Source organism: Leguminivora glycinivorella, chromosome 9 (assembly GCF_023078275.1).
Source record: "Leguminivora glycinivorella isolate SPB_JAAS2020 chromosome 9, LegGlyc_1.1, whole genome shotgun sequence".
Classification (NCBI taxonomy): domain Eukaryota; kingdom Metazoa; phylum Arthropoda; class Insecta; order Lepidoptera; family Tortricidae; genus Leguminivora; species Leguminivora glycinivorella.
The window spans coordinates 7704851-7723590 of NC_062979.1; the positions used below are offsets into that span (position 1 = coordinate 7704851).

At 35.6% G+C, this 18740-nt stretch overlaps 1 protein-coding gene across 2 annotated transcripts in view; it reads left to right on the forward strand.

Moving 5' to 3' along the window:
- LOC125229653 (serum response factor homolog) overlaps nucleotides 1-18740 on the forward strand; it is a 359536-nt gene that overhangs the window by 109650 nt on the left and 231146 nt on the right. The window contains exon 3 of one of the 2 annotated variants that reach the window (XM_048134541.1): nucleotides 10316-10348. The exons of the other annotated variant lie outside the window; for it this stretch is intronic. Within the exon in view, the coding sequence (XP_047990498.1) occupies nucleotides 10316-10348 (33 nt within the window). The remainder of the gene's footprint in view (nucleotides 1-10315; nucleotides 10349-18740) is intronic. 2 annotated transcript variants of the gene reach the window in all.

The following is an 18740-nucleotide window of genomic DNA, read 5'->3' on the forward strand; positions in this document are numbered from 1 at the left end:
TCATGCATTTTTAATTTTATGGTTAATTCTTTCCATAGATCTTATTTATTTATTTAGAGTTATTCGATCGCTATGTTGATAGCACTAAGCTATGACTTTAACAAATTTATTACCTATTTTTTACAATTTTACTCATCGCGATTCAAGACAAATTTGTATAAAGAGCAAGCTATTTAAGGTAATGAACACACATTTATTAAAGAGAATAGATATAAATATTTAAATACTTTCTTTTAAACAAACATTTTAACTGGATCGCGAATTTACCTTAGTTTTCGACTTAGTTTCGACCGCGACGCAAAATTCGTCATTTGTTATTCATCTTGTAAAGCCGAGTGTCGCAACCATGGAAATTGAGGAAGGTACCTACATAGATAAATTCGGGATAGACTAGAAAAAAAAACATGAAACAAACAAAACACAAATTATGTATTGCATAAAAAGGAGTTCGCTAACGCTCGCAATACATAAGATAAAAAAAAAATCTTAATGGCTAATGTACCTACAATACAGCGTGCAAAAGGTTCACCGGCAAATAAAATATGCAGTTTATTGTAGCCCTCGTTAACACGGTTGTTGCGTGTGCGCATGTCACTTCGCAGCCACGCCCGCTGTATTAAAAATAACGTTAAATGGCGCGTCATTATCTGGCATCAATATTAATGGCTGATTTAATAGTATTCAGATTAGTTGACACTTAGGACAGTGTGTTACTTAGTACCGGATAGTTATGAGAAATGCCCTGATTCTGTATACCATTAGTTTTCGACGTTTAAAATACGTCACTCGATAGAGGACACGTCACAGAATATGAAATTAATTGTGTGTACGAGTGATACTCGTATGTATAATAGCGGGCGCCAAATGGTTACTTGATAAAACAAAAAATTACATAATTATTATATGTTTTCTGTAACGACAGGCTAGATGCCCTAGTGGCTAGTTGTTTGACACTTGGATATGTTAATTCAAGTTTTTTTTTAATAAATATTCGGTTTTTGTTAAAAAAAATCTCAATACAATTCAAATATAATAATAGAAATAGGCAATATTGTTTAAATTGTGCAACTGTACAAGCGGCATAATCCGTTTCAAAGAATTGTGTTAACTTTTGGAGATCATTTTATTTTTATTTTGAGGATACTTTATTTATACCAATATATAATGATACCAATGAACGATACTGTTTAAATTCAAATAATTTAACGATTTTTATTTGTATTTTCAGGTCAGTGGTTAGGCGGGCCAAGGTTGGTTCAAGCATGGGTGTGTTTGATTTGTCTCTTTTTTTTCTTTACCTTAATTTAATTAAAATATGGAGTCGCTAGTCGGGCTGTAATAAGTTGGCAACGATATTGACATCCCTGCCTTTGTAATTAATTAAGTAAAACGTCATTAATATCATTGAATTTTGACTTTTATTAAAATAACATTTTCACCGGCGGCGAGGCTGTCAAAATTGTTGCCAACTTGGACTGATTCAGTAAACTTTTTTTTATTTCTAACTTTTTCTTTTTTGAGGTTTTTATTTTCTGTGTGGTATAATTTCAAATAGTTTTAGACGTTCAAAAATAAATTGATGGTTCATCGTCTAACATTTTTGGTTCTTTGTCGTATACGACATCCCTAGTTGACACAATTAATGGAGGCTGCCCACGTGCAGTTCTGCGGTTAAGAGGGCGATCCACTGCATTAAAGGCTGTGATCACTTTGAGGTAATGTTGCTATGGCTTGATACCTTACTACCGAACTTTTTTTTTAACTTTAAGAAGTGGAAACGTCCGCTAATGATATTTTCTTTTCATGGCTTATCAATGTTCACTGGACATTTGAGCAAAGCGTGTGAGTTATCAATGTGTGTTTTGGAATTTTGGAGCGCAGCAGTATTCCGGATGACCTGTTCACAAGACGCCTCTAAAACATTGTGATATTTGTGATCCATTGCTTGTAAAGCTTCAATTCTAATTGAAGCTTCTCAGTAAGCGACAGGCAGGAGGTATTATTAAATGTATTAATAATATTAATGTATTATTAAATAATAATATTATCACAGGGCAGAAAGCGGTGTCATATAAACCATAGATCAAGCAAACGTATCTACTTAGCGTGTCAAATGAACTCAGTGAAATCCACTGAGTTGTCCGTCTTTAATCGCAGCTTGCAGCTTTCGGCAGCGTCAATTTTTGTCCAAGTTGTAAGTCAACAAAACATTAAAAATGCCTCGTTACATGATATTTAATTGCAACAACATAAAACTTATCAACACTCAAGGTTGCCTGAGACATATTTAAAATCACAGGCAAGTAACAACTTCAGTACAAAATCTGACACGCTCAGCCGCCATACAAATAAATGAACTCGTTTCTTCTATCTAAATCTAATTCTGTGAATATTATAATATCAGAAGTAAAATCAATAAAGGAGATAATTGAGTCTATATAATTATGTCCCACTGTAGGCCTAGCACATGATTGCCGCGGGAGTATGTCGCCGCGAGATAGATCACACGTCTTTTTCTAGCTGTATTAATGACATAAGGACGGGTAGTCTATCTCGCGGCGACATACTCTCGCGGCAATCATGTGCTAACCCTGCTGCTGGCCACAGGCCTCCTTTTACGCAAAAAATTATATAATTTAATAAAATTAAAACATTGCAGTACAAAAATTCATATAATAAATACTAATTGGCTTGCCGCCAAAATAATGAAATAATTTCTCCAACGCGTAAATATTAGTACTTAAGCTGACGTTTCGTCATTAACAAAAAATAAAGATATGCAAAATCAGATTAAGACAACTGTACCGGCCATACCCTATAAATGTAAACTATTAAAGTGTGCAAATGGCGCCGACTTTGCTCCCGTTATATCTTATTTAGCGAAATACCGCCAATTATTTTGGAACTGGACGCTGTAATGCGGAGATATAATAAAATGACCTCTTTATTTTGCCGGGTTTTTAACACGTGGATAATGATAATGTAATTTTAAAAATCAGAGGCTTCTGTTAAGGCCGTTTCCTGTGCCAATGACCTTCGATTTGAATCCGTTGATATTATGTTAGTTTCTAAAGCCTATCATGTTTACAGCATCTTCTTCAAACAAAATAGTACCTCATAATTACTTTACAGCTCATTGTTTCTGTGATATTTGGCATCAAAGTTGAACAATTTTATGGTCAAAAACTAGTTTTTCGGTCATAACTTTTGTTAACTCATTAAGAGTTTAAAATTAAAATCTCTCTTGAGTTTTTAGAAAAGTCAAAGATAAATCCAAACATGTCGATTTCATGTATGTAACACCCATCACTAACACATCAATTTCGATTAAGTGTTGTTTTAGACCATCTTTAAAAAAATCATGAAAAATAAGTATTTTTTTTAAATAAGACTCTTACGAGTAGAGAAAAAAAATTGTAGAACCAATAGCCGTTGATCTTATAATTCTATCTGTAGTGTAGGAGTTTCAACTCAAAACTTGCCAAAAGTCGATGAAAACCGTGTGGAGTCCCTTAAGTCGCGCAAACCCGCTCCTCAAATGCTGTAACGAAACAATCGAAGTTTTCTTAAATTTTTCACTAGTGAGAAAATAAATAGTGTGAGCACTTTGAAATAATTTTTACATTTTTTAATTTTTAACCGTCCAGAACGGAACTCTTCAAATCTGAACGGCCGCTTATAGTGACTTTGGTATTTTTATACGAACAGCATGCACTTTCGTCCAGAACAGTGACATTTGGTGCAGTGGAATTTCTGATGATGGTCAGAACCGAACTCCTCAAATCTGAACGGCACGCTTATAGTGACTTTGGTATTTTTATAAGAACAGCATGCACTTTCGTCCAGAACACTGACATTTGGTGCAGTGGAACTGCTGATGATGGCCAGAACCAAACTCCTCAAATCTGAACGGCACGCTTATAGTGACTTTGCCATTTTTATAAGAACAGCATGCACTTTCGTCCAGAACAGTGACATTTGGTGCAGTGGAATTTCTGATGATGGTCAGAACCGAACTCCTCAAATCTGAACGGCACGCTTATAGTGACTTTGGTATTTTTATAAGAACAGCATGCACTTTCGTCCAGAACAGTGACATTTGGTGCAGTGGAACTGCTGATGATGGCCAGAACCAAACTCCTCATTCGCAAGTAGCTTTCACCAGAACCCAAAAGGCGACGGTTTGTTTTAAAAGGGATATAGGTTCGTGTGACTTATGTGAGTTACGAGGAAGGTGCTGCTGAATGTACGGTCAACCAATTTGAATCCTAGGCCACTCTAGAACCCTGTCTCATTTAAACCATGTTCTATTTGCCATAAGAAGTCACATTGACGTTTACTGTGCAAAGGTTCTACAGTGGCCTAGGATTCAAATTGGTTGACTGTACCTACCTCATTTTTTACACAGGATTCTTTCTTCTAAATCCTTTAAGAATTCATATGCGGTTTAGCAAATTTTAGTGTCCCTCTTCAAGTTTCCAAGTTCTTCATCAACTTAGTGTTGTGTTCCTGCCGGTGAGTAAGGCTGCCAGAGCTTAACGAGGGTGCGGTGTGCTGATGACGGGAGGACTGATGAAATTAACTTGTTCCGTCTATTGTCCTTTGAGTCGTCGGCAACCCGAACCCTCCTTGAGAGCTTGTACACTCCTTTTTGCTGTGTACTTAACACAGCAAAAGGGAATGTACAAGTTTCTAATGGGATGACAACGCGCATGTGACACTGTTTGAGTTGCAGGCGTCCACCATAGGTTACGGTGACCGCTTTACATCAGGCGGGCCGTATGCTTGTTTGCCACCGACGCAGTATTAAAAAAAAAACTTCAGAGTTGAAATAATATTATGTTTGTATTTTAAAATATGTTTTTAAAGCGTGTACCTATACATAGTTAGTATGTATACACTTTTAATGGTATCTAGCATGTATCTTTCCCATAGTTAACTCGTAAAGTGAGTTACTTAAAATTCTGATCTAATGACAAGTCGCGCAGTTGCAAACCTCGTCAACAACGTTAGATATACAGTGTGTAAATGTAATACCGGAAAATCATATGAAATGTTATTAAATAACTTTTATTTATTTCATTAAAATTTTATCAAACACACTCGCATTAGACGCTCGTTGACAGTAACTTTTAAAAACTCATACCGCGGACGAGTATGTGATGTCATTAACTGTCATCGCAACCATGTTTACAGTACATTGCTACTGGAAAAGAAAGTAATATGGAATGAAAATTAAGAATAGGTAACACTAAGAAGAAGAAGAAGAACACTAATGAATTATGTCTAAATTTATCGTACGTATAAGGCTCACACACTGTGGAATTGAAGAACCCATATGCCGAATCGGCTCTCGATCGAACCCAAATCAGTTGAAAAATAACAACCAGGCAGGCACTTGAAAGCGTTTTTGCCTAAGCTGAAACGATGACGTTTCATTGAACATTTTGCTCGCTCAGTTAATTTAACATTTTTATATTTTAAAGTTACGACTACGACTCCGATACGACTACGAGTTCGGACTACGATAGATGGTGTAGGTAGGGGTTCAGGCAGACCAAAAGGAGATGGTGCGACGACCTGGAAAAATTTTACCCCAACTGGTGGGGAAATGCGAGTGATAGGGTCGAGTGGAGGAAGAGACAGACCTTTGCCCAGCAGTGGGATACAAACGCAGGCTAGAAAAAAAAAATATTTTAAAGTTATTTAACCGGTGTAAATAATTTAATTAAATAGTTATATGTGGAAACATGCTTGTTTGGATATTTCGATCACACAAAAGACCCAAACGGACTCGGAAACATACATATTAGATAAACATGTAAACCTTTAAAAAACACTAATTATTTATACTGGATAATCCGTGAACAGCTGATAGCTACCGTGTTAGTAGTTCTATAAAAGTTAATTGTTGATTAAAGTACAATTAATGAAAGTTAAACCATTTTAAATTCTTGGACTAACTTAATTAATTTTTTTACTCTTAATGATGCCCACGGTCTCATTATTATTTAGATGTTCAGTGTTTTTATCGTTATGTAGGTATTGTATATACTTAAATATTTAATCGCCAAGCAAATGTTCTTGACCTTTCAGTATAGTAAGTAGGTAATTCAAGATATAAAAAAAATACTAGGATATATGTAATATTATTTGTTTAATTGGCTGACGTGACGTTCCACAGACAGATACCCGTTTTACATATTTCTCCAAGTAGTGCCAATTTGACGACGGGTCTGGCTTAGCGAGTAGCGAGCCAGGCTGTAATCTTGGATTCGAATCCTTGCAATGGTATGTGTTTGTGTGATCAATTGATCATGGATATTTTTTAGAGTCTGTGCGAAAAGAAAATATGTTCTCATTGAAGCATGTAATGTGCCAAAAGCCAACTGGGTTTTTCCGTAGGACTCGGTAAATTTTTGTGAGATGGTCTCTATTATATTTATTTAAAAAGGAAAGTGAAATACAAAGTTACAAAACAATCTACTATATCGAGAGTTTGGTAAAGATACCACTTTTTTAATGACGTGGCGTAAAACTTAAACGTCTTAATCATCATTAAGAGAACAGATAAAACAATATCGTTTTTACGACTCCGTAAATTCAAGCCGAGTGCGTCAATTTTACACCCATGCAAATAAAAGGATAACATTAACTAAGTTATACGCTTACGTAGGCGTGAATCGTAAGCAGAGAAAAGTAGGATTTTGCACATTTTTTTAGGGTGACAAGCTAGTTAGCAATGATTTTGCCATTCACGCTGCTACAAATGTTATTTTGAACATCAGCAAGTTTAGAATTATAAAACTTAATGTTACATCTGTAACTTCAGCGCTGGTCTTCCGTGAAACCTCGGCGCGGACCCGTGACAAGAACGCAGCGCAATTTCTAAACGTATAAAACAATGTTACATGAGTGGTTTCTGCAACTTAGTAACTTCGATGAAATTATGACGGTTGGGTTACCCGTTATCCGTTACCCGTGTACTAGTGGCATATTTCAAATAGTGCCCGACAGTGACATATCGCCGTTCAACAAGGAAATTTTGTCGCTGAGTAACAATGTTACTTATCAACCCAGAAATAGGCACAAAATTGTCAAGTGTCAATGTCACTGTGGTGAATTAGCCCAGAGGCGGAACTTCGCTTGGTCAAGCTCTGAATGCAGTATCCTTTTAGGTTTTTTTTTTTAATTTTTTTTGAAAATTTTAAAATCTGACAGTTGTATTTATCCGTTGGAAGTAAAGCGGCTCAAGTGTGGTTTGTAAGTGCGCAGTCGCCACTCAAGGCTCGCAATTACACCGACATCTGGGTCACTTCGTATGAATATTGTTGGGCGCGACGCTGGTCTTCCCTGCACGGAGGAAAGGTTAGAATGCATGTTAATTTTAGGTGAATAAGCATTACTTATTACCCAGTGTCATCTTTTTTCTTTACGTGGTTGTCGTAAGTGTCGTCTGAGGGATGTGGGTTTAGTTGTGATGGTATCCTGTCACTACCATAATCACAATTTCGTCTCCTTTGAACCCCTTGATTGCTAAAAGGGGCACTAATACTGCAGTTTCCCAAGAAGTTTCTAAAGCCGAATTATATATATAATAAAACACGTGCTATATGCGTCCACTAGATGAGTTATGTCCCAGTCGAGATTTCGCCCTTGTACCCGACACAAAAAATAATTTCTTTGCTTTTCCTCTTTAATGCACTTGTGAGACTTAAAATCAGCTATGTCATGTCCGTCTTCAATAGTTTTTACCTCTATATATTCGTACGCTTGTAATAAATATGTACCACGAAAATAAATGGTATAGAATCTTTAATGCACTCATTTTTTAACCAAATTTCTCCTGTCATCGGGAACATCAAAACTTTCTCAGTACGTGATCCCTTCATACTTTTTATATGGCAACACAGTGCCATAAACCTGTCCGACTGTGATGTCCACATTAACTTTGCAATCTCGTATCTTACCTAAAATTATAAACAACTTTGCAGCTTTAAATATAATGCTCAAAATGGCGGTCTGTGTTCTTAAAGATGAGAGATTGAAAAAGTTAATTAATTTTTATGATAACTGTTAATCGACGATTCGTTATTCGGGCATGGTTTAATTATTTCGCTAATGAAATTAAACTGCATTGTAATTTAATTGCTTATTGATTTATTATTTGTTTGTGACATAGCTAGCGAGTTTTGGCTCTAGCTGGTTCTGATCTGTGATTTTCCCACGGAAACTTCTGGATTGAATTAAAGTTGTTTAAAAAAGGTTCAAAAAAGGTAAAAACTTATTCAGTACAGATTTCATACAAGTTTCATTTTAGTGAGACATAATTATAAATATATTGAAAGTACGGTTCTACTCACGTTTGTAATAAATATAGCAATGAGAAGGCACCCTCAAAGATTATGACAGATGGTGCCACCTTATTAGTGTATTGCACGGATAAAGAATTACATACGTGAGAGCGAGAAGAAGATATTTTTTTCTCTCTCTCCCATACGAATGACAGTGACATGCCTAGTCACTTGCACAGGCACCGCCTGGCGGGATAAAATGTCAGTGTGCCTCCTCATTGGCGACACGTTCCGAGTCAATCAGTGATGCGTCGTCAGACATGATCACAGAGTAAGTATTAGTATCGATGTTCTTGTAGGTATGATGGTGTAGGCATCTTCTGGGCGAGCTCACTCTATCGTAGGCCACGTCTTTGCTTTTGGCTAGTCTGTGGTCAAGAGTAAGCCCATTCATAATTAAAAAAAACCTTCTACTTTGATAAAGCAGAGCTTTGATTAGGTGCAGTGGGGTAATTTCAAATCATAGAAATGCTCGAGTAATATCGAAAGGAAACTTGATATGATGGAAATAATGGTGGTTTTTATGTGACTTTCGAAATTACCCCACTGCACCTTTGTGCGATAATGCATGTTAAGAGCATAAGTAAAATGTAATTGCTTTTGACACTGTCGACTTTTTCATTATTGTTTTAACACTGTCTGCAGAAACGGCTGAACATATTTACGTGCACGTGTAACGATTGTGTAAGTACGTAGGTACCAACTTAAATAATTCCACCCATGTTGCCTATCTACTTAATTCCGGTCATGCTATGGAAAAATTATATTTTTATATGTAAAGGTGTTAACACTAGATTAACTTATGATGTGAGCACAGATATTTGTTCCTGAGTCATGGATGTTTTCTAAGTGTATTTATATATTATATATATCGTTGTTGAGTACCCACAACACAAGCCTGAGCTTACCGGGGCCTCAGTCAATCTGTGTAAGAATGTCATAATATTTATTTATTTATTTATTTATTTATTTAATTAGTGTAAGTGCTTATTAACATGGTTACAGGTGACAGGAGTAACGACAAGGAAATAAATATTACTATTTATATCAAACAGGTTTTAGCCTTTTCAAACAACACCATTAATTATAACGATGACTTAAATATTATGTATTTTCTTAAGGTGCTCCTACCGACCATTTTAATAAAAATATTTTTGACCGTTCATAGAATTATAAAATAGAAATATTTAATGAATAATAACTTTTGCGTGAGAGCACCTTAAGAAAATCTGACTTTCTGTCTGGACAGGAGTTGTAAAACTTTACTAAAATTACTGAATGGATCATAACAAACAGATAACATTTAACAGTACTAAAGTGAGTTAATGACTTACTCTTATATTTAATCTGAGGTTTTATGTAGGTACTACGCTGGTAGATCTGTACAGATGATATTGAATTAGTTTGGTGCCAGTTGGACTTCCACATTTTGTTTTGCATCAATTCTGATTATAAATTGAAATAGATATCATACACGAAAGAAAAAAACGACAAGGCCCACTGGTGGCCGAGCCGGGAATTCTGATTTCTTTCCTATACAAATAATATGATATTTGACAAATTATTATTGTAAAGAAATTACGCGTGGGGTTATTCAAAAATTCTGGATTTTTTCCAAGTAAAATCACTTTTCAATGTTGTTATTAAATTTTATGGTATCCCTATTTTTACAAGTAAAATCGAAACGTCGATAAATTAAAACAACCGAAGGGAGTGTTTTAAATCGTTATAAAACGTTTTATACAGCATCCTGGCATATAATGAACCACTTCTCGAACTGGTGCGTAAAAAATTAACTATCTGTACTGAAAATTTTATTTCAAAACTCCACACAAAAGAAAATTAAAAAATGAGCATTAAACATATGTTAACAAAAATAATGTGAATCGAATGGCTCACGAAAGAGTCGTAACATTGTGTGAGTCCCTAACACTAACAGCTTGTTTGTTTGTTTGTAACAGGAGGAAGAGCCGACAGTCAAAGAACGTTGCAAGGTAGGTGAAGACGATGAAAGCGATGATGATGATGATGACTGACACCTGAAAAAGAAATATCTGTCAATTGCTGCAAGACTTTGTATAGTAGGAATACTAATGGACCTACAATACCGCCTTGTGGTACTCCAAGGTTACTTTGCATATGTGATGACTGATGAATGAATAGTATCGTGATATCATTATAATAAGTAGGACCTTGCCTTAAAAGATATTTAGAATATTTTCATACTAAAATACGAATTAAAATAAACTAAACATTATTTGCATTTATTCATAAAAAATAAGATCTCACTTTGATATACGGTTGTGTTCTTTTTTGGTTAAGAAAATGTTACCTGCCTTTGTTCAATGTAAAGTATTAGAATAACTTAAAACGTAATATGTACATATTAACTTTTTGTTGTCATTAGATAACTAATTTGCAGTAAAAACAAAATAGAAGAGTAGAAGCTAAAAAGTGGCAATCGTAATGTCGCCCCCTTTCAAATGAAAGTGTAAATTGTGTACGAAAACGGGACGACACTATGGTTTTGCCACTTTTTAATTTAAATGTTCCTTTTTTTAAGCTGTTTAAAATAGATTGTTCTCTTTCTATGATCACAAATAAGTTATACCTACCAAGTAAATCCATGTCAAAAATTCACGTCCGTGAAAAGCGGTTGAGTTACATTGAACTGTAATACTAGTTCTTTTATTGGTAAAATAACATTGACAATTAGTTACCTTGTTTCAACGAATGTATGTTCTTACTTAACAAGTATCAGTTTCACTTAAAAAACTAACTGAATAGTTATAATACAGTCAGTAGCAAAAGTAGATACCTATGCTGAAAATTGTCGACATTAAATTCTTGTTTGAATGATTGCATGATTGTTTTGTGTTTTATTAAACTGTGTCATTTTGTAATGCGTTGTTTTATTTTTTAATTTAGTGCTTATAGCTGCTTCTATAAAATTTTTGTTCTAGGGAAAATGGACAATAATATTTTCCCCTCACTAGCTCGGAAACACGTGTTTTGTCCTTTAATAGCAGCGGGTAAAAACGCATTTTATCCACTAGTGGGTAAAGTAATTTGACCTTGAATAAAGTCAAATTAACTTCTTTAAAATTGATAAAAGCAGGTGAATATAGTAATAAAGATGATTTACCACCTGTGGAACTACTGGAAGTGCGCAGTGATAAACGCATTTTTTGCGTTGCAGTTTCCTCGCTATATAGTGAGGGGAAAAGTTTTGTGTTACACTCGGGTGCAAATGTATTTTACTTCTCGTGTGTTAAAAAACTCGCAAGTTCAGGATTCTATTCTCGAACCACTCGCTTCGCTCGTGGTTCAACTATAGAATCCTTTCACTTGCTCGTTTTTCAATTCCACACTCGGCGTTAAAATACAACTTTGCCCCCTTGTATAACAAATAACTATTACTTAATTTTGATCAAAACTATGCCAGAAGGAGATGCTTTGGAATCTTTCACAAGTTGAACATATTTAAGCGCAACAATCAATATCAATTATAAACTGCGACATAGAACATTTTGTATATGACATTAAGACGTTACAGGAGCGAAAATGCCAAAATAGAAAGGAGCCCCCCTTTCAATTTGGGAATTCTAGTTAAATATACTAGTGTTATTAAATAGGTTTATCGAAAAAAAATTGACCATTCGGAACAACTCAGATAAAAGATATTGCGAAAAAATCTTTAAAATCGTCTTAACCGAGTAGTAATCTACAAAAGCAGGCGCGAAAATGAGTTATAGGGCTAAACATCGTGAACTCGTCTTCAACAACGAAAGGAACCATGTTAAAAGCAATCCCACTGTAATGACAGTAACTGAGGATCTGCTTGGGTAATGGAGACGTCAGGCTGAGATTAACGCGAGTAGGGTACGGATAGCATCTTGGACTTAGGTGAAGGAAATTAACAATGAAATTGGTCTAATATTGAATTTTTATAGATGTTTTTTCACATTTAGCCTTTTATGAATTCATAGTATTACAAATATTACCTACACATTAAATTATTTAGCTACTATAGGCTAGTTTCCTAATACTTAACATAAAATATTTCATGCAGTGCACGAAATAAAGCACCACATAATTAGAAGAAAAATATGGACACTAGTTAGGTTTAAGCATAATTTCTATTTAATAAGTCAAAGAGAAAGATATAAAGTAAATGAATTGACCGTGACGTCACTTCTCAGTATTTCATAGTAATTCCATATTAGCAAATCGTTTTGACAGTTCTTAAAAATAAGTTGATTTGGCTAGTAGGAAACTAGCCTCTATTATAACAGTAAGATTCATTCAATTTCAGTTTGATTACCATAGTCAGTTAGTATAGTTATAAATTATGATGGTCTAGTCAAAGGTGTACATTCTTTCGTTATTGTTATGGTTGACTGATAAAGAATGCTATTTGATATTAAGAATGCTATTTGTGAATTTTATTGACAACGTGTGCAATAAAGTTTAAATAAATTAATATTATCGTTTGCTAAATCGTCATTTGTTATTACTTTTCATAAAAAAAGCGCTCGTGTAAAGTAAAATTCATAATCCTACGGACTAAATTGACATATGACTGACAGGTAAAATGATACCAGGAACAGCAAAATTAAAATAGGGAAGGGTATATGTCGATAACTATATATCGACAAGTTGTAAAGTACATACAACAGACAAGTTTAAATCAAGAATAAGTATATTAGTTTCAAATAAGAGGTACACATTTTGGTTTGTTCTATGTATCTTCGAGGTAGTGGATGGATGCCACGCATTTTTACCCACTAGTTTTAAAACATAAAAAGGTTTCCGAGCCTGTAGGTAAAAAATAAAATACCATGTCCGACGATAATCAATTATCTGTCACGCTATGGCAAGTATGTCATAAATATCTATATAATTTTCGAATAATATTATTGCTGCTTCGAAATAAAAAAAATATCTCTAATTAGCGGTCTACAGACCTTTTGATCTGTCGAAATCACAGAAAAAGTTGGTATATTGATTAGCCGATCAAATTGCCAATTTCATTGTCCCGTCTGGGTGCACCTTAAATCTACGATGTAATCATAATTTTAATATCGATAAGAACGACACTGGCCAAACTGTGGCAACATTCGTTCACACTTACTTGTCAATTTGGTCCGTAGGTTTATGGATTTTACTTTAGTAAATGAATTACCTAATGATGTAAAGTATTAAAGTGTATAAAATTAAAGAAACGGTTGCAAATCGTAATATTTGCCGAAAAACGTAATGTGAAATGTACGTGCTTGGCAACATTTAGTGTTGACCCTTTCTTCTGGCCCTTTAAATGCGAAAACGGTTCAGTAATCGTCACATGTATTTCGTATAACAGCTACGTGTAGTTTTACTTAAACGCCATTAATAAAATCACAACCACATAATCAAAAACGAAAACTAATAAATCCTTGCAAATAAACTTATCAAGGTCCGCAAAAGATTAACTAATCTCTCTAAGATCATGAAATAGAATCTCTCTATTAAAGCACCTCGGATGCCCACAATCGATCCGCGGCGTAACAAAGACGTCGGCGCCGTGCGATAATCTTGGCGGCCATTTTGAAAATCACGAATACAAAATGGCGGTGCATGAAAGAGTTCCTGTGTGGCTTTATCTTGGCTCGCGCTTTTAGGATAGTGAGGTAATTGGTTAAGTATTGAATTTGCGGGAGATATGGCGTAAAACTAATGATAATAGCTAATAACGTCCCTTTGGGAAGACTTTGTTACCGACGTGTATATAACTAAAATAGCTATAGTTTATCGCGATTTTAATTATATTAAATTTAAAATCATTAGCAAGCAACTGAAGTTACTGCCTAACAAACATATTACATAAAAAACCGGCCAAGAGCGTGTCGGGCCACGCTCAGTGCAGGGTTCCGTAGTTTTTCGTATTTTTCTCAAAAACTACTGAACCTATCAAGTTCAAAACAATTTTCCTAGAAAGTATTTATAAAGTTCTACTTTTGTGATTTTTTTCATATTTTTTAAACATATAGTTCAAAAGTTAGAGGGGGGGGGGGGGGGGGGGGGGACGCACTTTTTTTTTCCTTTAGGAGCGATTATTTCCGAAAATATTAATATTATCAAAAAACGATCTTAGTAAACCCTTATTCATTTTTAAATACCTATCCCTAATAAAACATTTTTTTCCATTTTTTATTTTTGCACTTTGTTGGCGTGATTGATATACATATTGGTACCAAATTTCAGCATTAGTGCTTACGGTTACTGAGATTATCCGCGGACGGACGGACGGACGGACGGACGGACGGAGGGACGGCCGGACAGAAAGACATGGCGAAACTATAAGGGTTCCTAGTTGACTACGGAACCCTAAAAAAGAATAAATAAGTAAGCAGTAAGCATTTTTTTTTTCATTATTTCAAAGAAAACTCCGAAACTTCAATTGACAATTACTTCATCATAAGAGTACTGTCTACCTACATATTAAGCGATATTACCATAACTATAGAATAACTCACTATCCTCTCATATCTATTCCATAAAAAACCGCCCTTTTGATCGAGCCAATTATTCTATAGAGTGCATATAATTTCCTATGTAAATAGTAGTGATATATTATTTTCAGCACATGTCCCTCAGCGGACGGGATAATGGTCACCCTCGCCATCAATATAGTGGCGTGAGTCCCGACAATTTGTTGTTAGTGTTGTCACCACGCAGGCAAGTGGGCGCGTTTGCATTGTCTTTTTTCCAGTAGGCCGTGGAAGGATAGTGCTTTTAAACTTTAAAATTTAACATACCTAATATTTAACATAGACCAGACCAGAAAATAAAAAATATGTTAAAAAGCTTTTTCGAGACTGGTTGTGATAAATCGAACCAAAAAATCACTCGCTATTTAATGCCACTCAGTTAGTAGTGTACAGTTACAGTTGTCAGTGTTAATCTATTTATCTCCAAGAAACAATAGGCCACTTGTCTCCCAAAATTCCAAATATCCATAAAATCTAAAAATCTCGAGCGAGACAGGCGAATTAAAAATGTTTGCAGTTTTGTTTCTATTGATTTGATATTAATGAGCTTGAGCTACTAGTATTCTAAGATTCTAAGGCACTATCCCTCCATCGTAATTTTTTTAGATGGTTGCTGTGTGTGTCTACTTGTATGCAGATCTAGTGTTTCAATCCCATATACGACATTTTCGGGCAAGCGCGGATCCAGCTTCGTGCCCAGGGGGGGTCACGTGGAAAGGTCCAGCCCCCCCAGAGGGGGGTCACGTGGTCTATTTCTATGGCCAGCCTAGGCTCCACGGATCCGCGCATGTTTTCCGGATCATTATAAGAATTTTTTTTTTTTTATACTACGTCGGTGGCAAACAAGTATACGGCCCGCCTGATGTAAAGCGGTCACCGTAACCTATGGACGCCTGCAACTCAAACAGTGTCACATGCGCGTTGCCACCCCATTAGAAACTTGTACATTCCCTTTTGCTGTGTTAACGAATTTTCGCCGAAAATCCTAATAATTTTCGACTTTTTGGAAACCTTTCTCAACTTGGCTCATCCTTGATTGTCGCGAGGTCGTGACGGAGTGCGCAGTGGACTCGCGCACGCCACTTTCCACCTGTACGCTTCGAATAAATTCCAAATTACCCTGAGAGCGTTTCGGTGTCAGTTTTTGCATGAGTTTTAACTTTATTACAATTGCACGTCCGTAAATAAATATAATAAAATGTGAGATATTTAAATTTGTATGGTTATTTCTGATCGTGATGGAATTATTGGATGCATGTTATGCTTCGTTAAATGTCAAATAGTTTGAGCGTTGGTATATGATGTGTGATGTTGTTAGTTGTAAATATAATCGCCACTTCAACGAGCGTTTTGTCATTTAGGTCGTATAACGGCCCTTAAAAAAATATTTTTTTTTGATCTGTTTATTTCTTTATAATAAAAATTAATCAGTACATGCTTATATCTTAGCCTAATCTATATTTATTCTAGATTGTTAGCCAAGACGAGTAGGTTATCTTTACATGTATAATTAAATACATGCAAAAATCTTAAATGTATATGTTAAATGTATATCTTTATCTATTTTTAATATTTTGTGCATTTATGACTTAAGGTTTAACAGGGCTTTTTTAGTTATATATTTAATCTTATGTGGCTTAGCCTCTATATTATCAATAACATGGCTAGGAAAACCATTCAGAATATTTGGTAAGTAGCTGTGCCATACTCTTTGTCCATATAAGTTAGTAGACTTTGGGAGGGTGAAGTTTTTTATGTTACTAAGTGCCCTGAGGTTAGTTACTAACTACCTACTGTAGTCACATCACATCTTATGTACCTATATGCATACTCGCGTCAGATGCCAAGATGCCAAACCAAAAGATCTATCTTCGTACTGTGCGCGGATGTTGTGAGTGTAGTGTAGTCAAGTGCGGTGGGAAAAAACAATAACTAAAAGCGGGTAGATTATATTTATGTTGTACTACTCCCAACATTTATATAAATTAATATCGGGTAGTTTTGTGTTGTTTAATCGTCCGGTGACACTTTAAAACGTCAGTCTTCCGCGACCACGGCCAGTTTTAACCTGGCCGAAACGTTGGTGAAAAAAGGTAAAAATAATGTTAATTAATCGCGTTCGACCTGTGTGTGACTTTAAATATTTCGCGTCAGCGATTTTTTTATAGAACTCCTGACTCGATCCTCCTACTACTAGTTACTTACCTACCTAGGTACTTATTTACTTTTTAATACCTAATTAGGTAGTTATGTTGTTAAATGGGTCGTATTAATTTTTAAACTTGTTCACGTATATTAGTCGTAAAGTGAAGGGAATCAAATCTAATATTTTCGCTTAACGTTACAGGCGAGATATTTTTTTTAAAGTAGGTAATACTTGAGAGAAGCTTGAAACTTGAGTAAAGAGGAAGTAAAACTGGATACTTATATACGTACGTACGTTGCATAGGCATACGTACAGGCCGCCGAAGAAACATATCTATATATATAAACGGCAAAGTCCTGAGTGACTGACTGACTGACTTAAATCAACGCACAGCCCAAACCGCTGGTCCTAGAGATTTCAAATTTGGCACGTAGATTCCTTATATAGTGTAGAGGAGCACTAAGAAAGGATTTTCCAAAATTCACCTCCTAAGGGGGTCAAATGGGGGTTCAAAGTTTGTATGGGGAAACAAAATTAGTTTGACTATTTTATTCGAAACTTCACAGGAAGATTCCTTAAGACATATGACTGACTACGTGTTTCAGGTTTTTTGAAAATTTAACCCCTAAAAGGGTGAAAAGGGGGCGATAAAGTAAAAAAATCAATATGGGTATCGTTTTTATGGTTAATCGGGTCGCTGATCACGATAAATACAACGTTTTTAAAATCTAACGAGGCGGAAGTGAAATACCTTCTCCCCTGTTGTGGTGCAATGGGGTTTAAATATATAAAAGAAGATATTGACTGACTGATTGACATATCAACACACAGCCGAAACCGCTGGTCCTAGAGATTTCAAATTTGGCACATAGGTTCCTTATATGGCGCAGAGGAGCACTAAGAAAGGATTTTTCAAAATTCTCCTCTTAAAAGGGTGAAATGGGGGTTCAAAGTTGGTATGGGGAAACAATATTAGTTTGTCTATTTTATTCGAAACTTCACAGGAGGATTCCTAAAAGGCATATAACTAATACATGTTTTAGGTTTTTTGAAAATTTGACCCCTAAAGGGGTGCAAAGGGGGTAAAGTCAAAAACACAATATGGGTATCGTTTTTATGGTTTATCGGGTCGCTGATCACGATAAATACAACGATTTTATAATCTAATGAGGTGGAAAAGAAACGTTCCCCCCTGTTGTTCTGCAATGGGGTTAAAATATCCAAAATAGCCATAAGTATAGCTTTAGTTTTTATCTTTACTTCTGGTTCAAGAGATTTCAAATTGACACGGAAGTTCCTTAGAGGAGCACTAAGAAAGGATTTTTCAAAGTTCACCTCCTAGCATGATAATTTGACAGGGGCAAGGACAGGGACAGGGCCAGGGATAGGGACAGGGACAGGGACAGGAACGGGATAGGGTTAGGGTTAGGGATAGGGATAGGGATAGGGATCGGGATCGGGATCGGGATAGGGATAGGGATAGGGATAGGGATAGGGATCGGGATAGGGATAGGGATAGGGATAGGGATAGGGATAGGGATAGGGATAGGGATAGGGATAGGGATAGGGATAGGGATAGGGATAGAGATAGGGATAAGATAGGGATTGGGGTCGGAATAATCGGTCGGCAATCGATATCTAGGCAGTGTAAAATGCAGGTGGCTCAGTGGGAAGGGATTAGTATGTAGGCATCGGCGAGTATCCTGCATC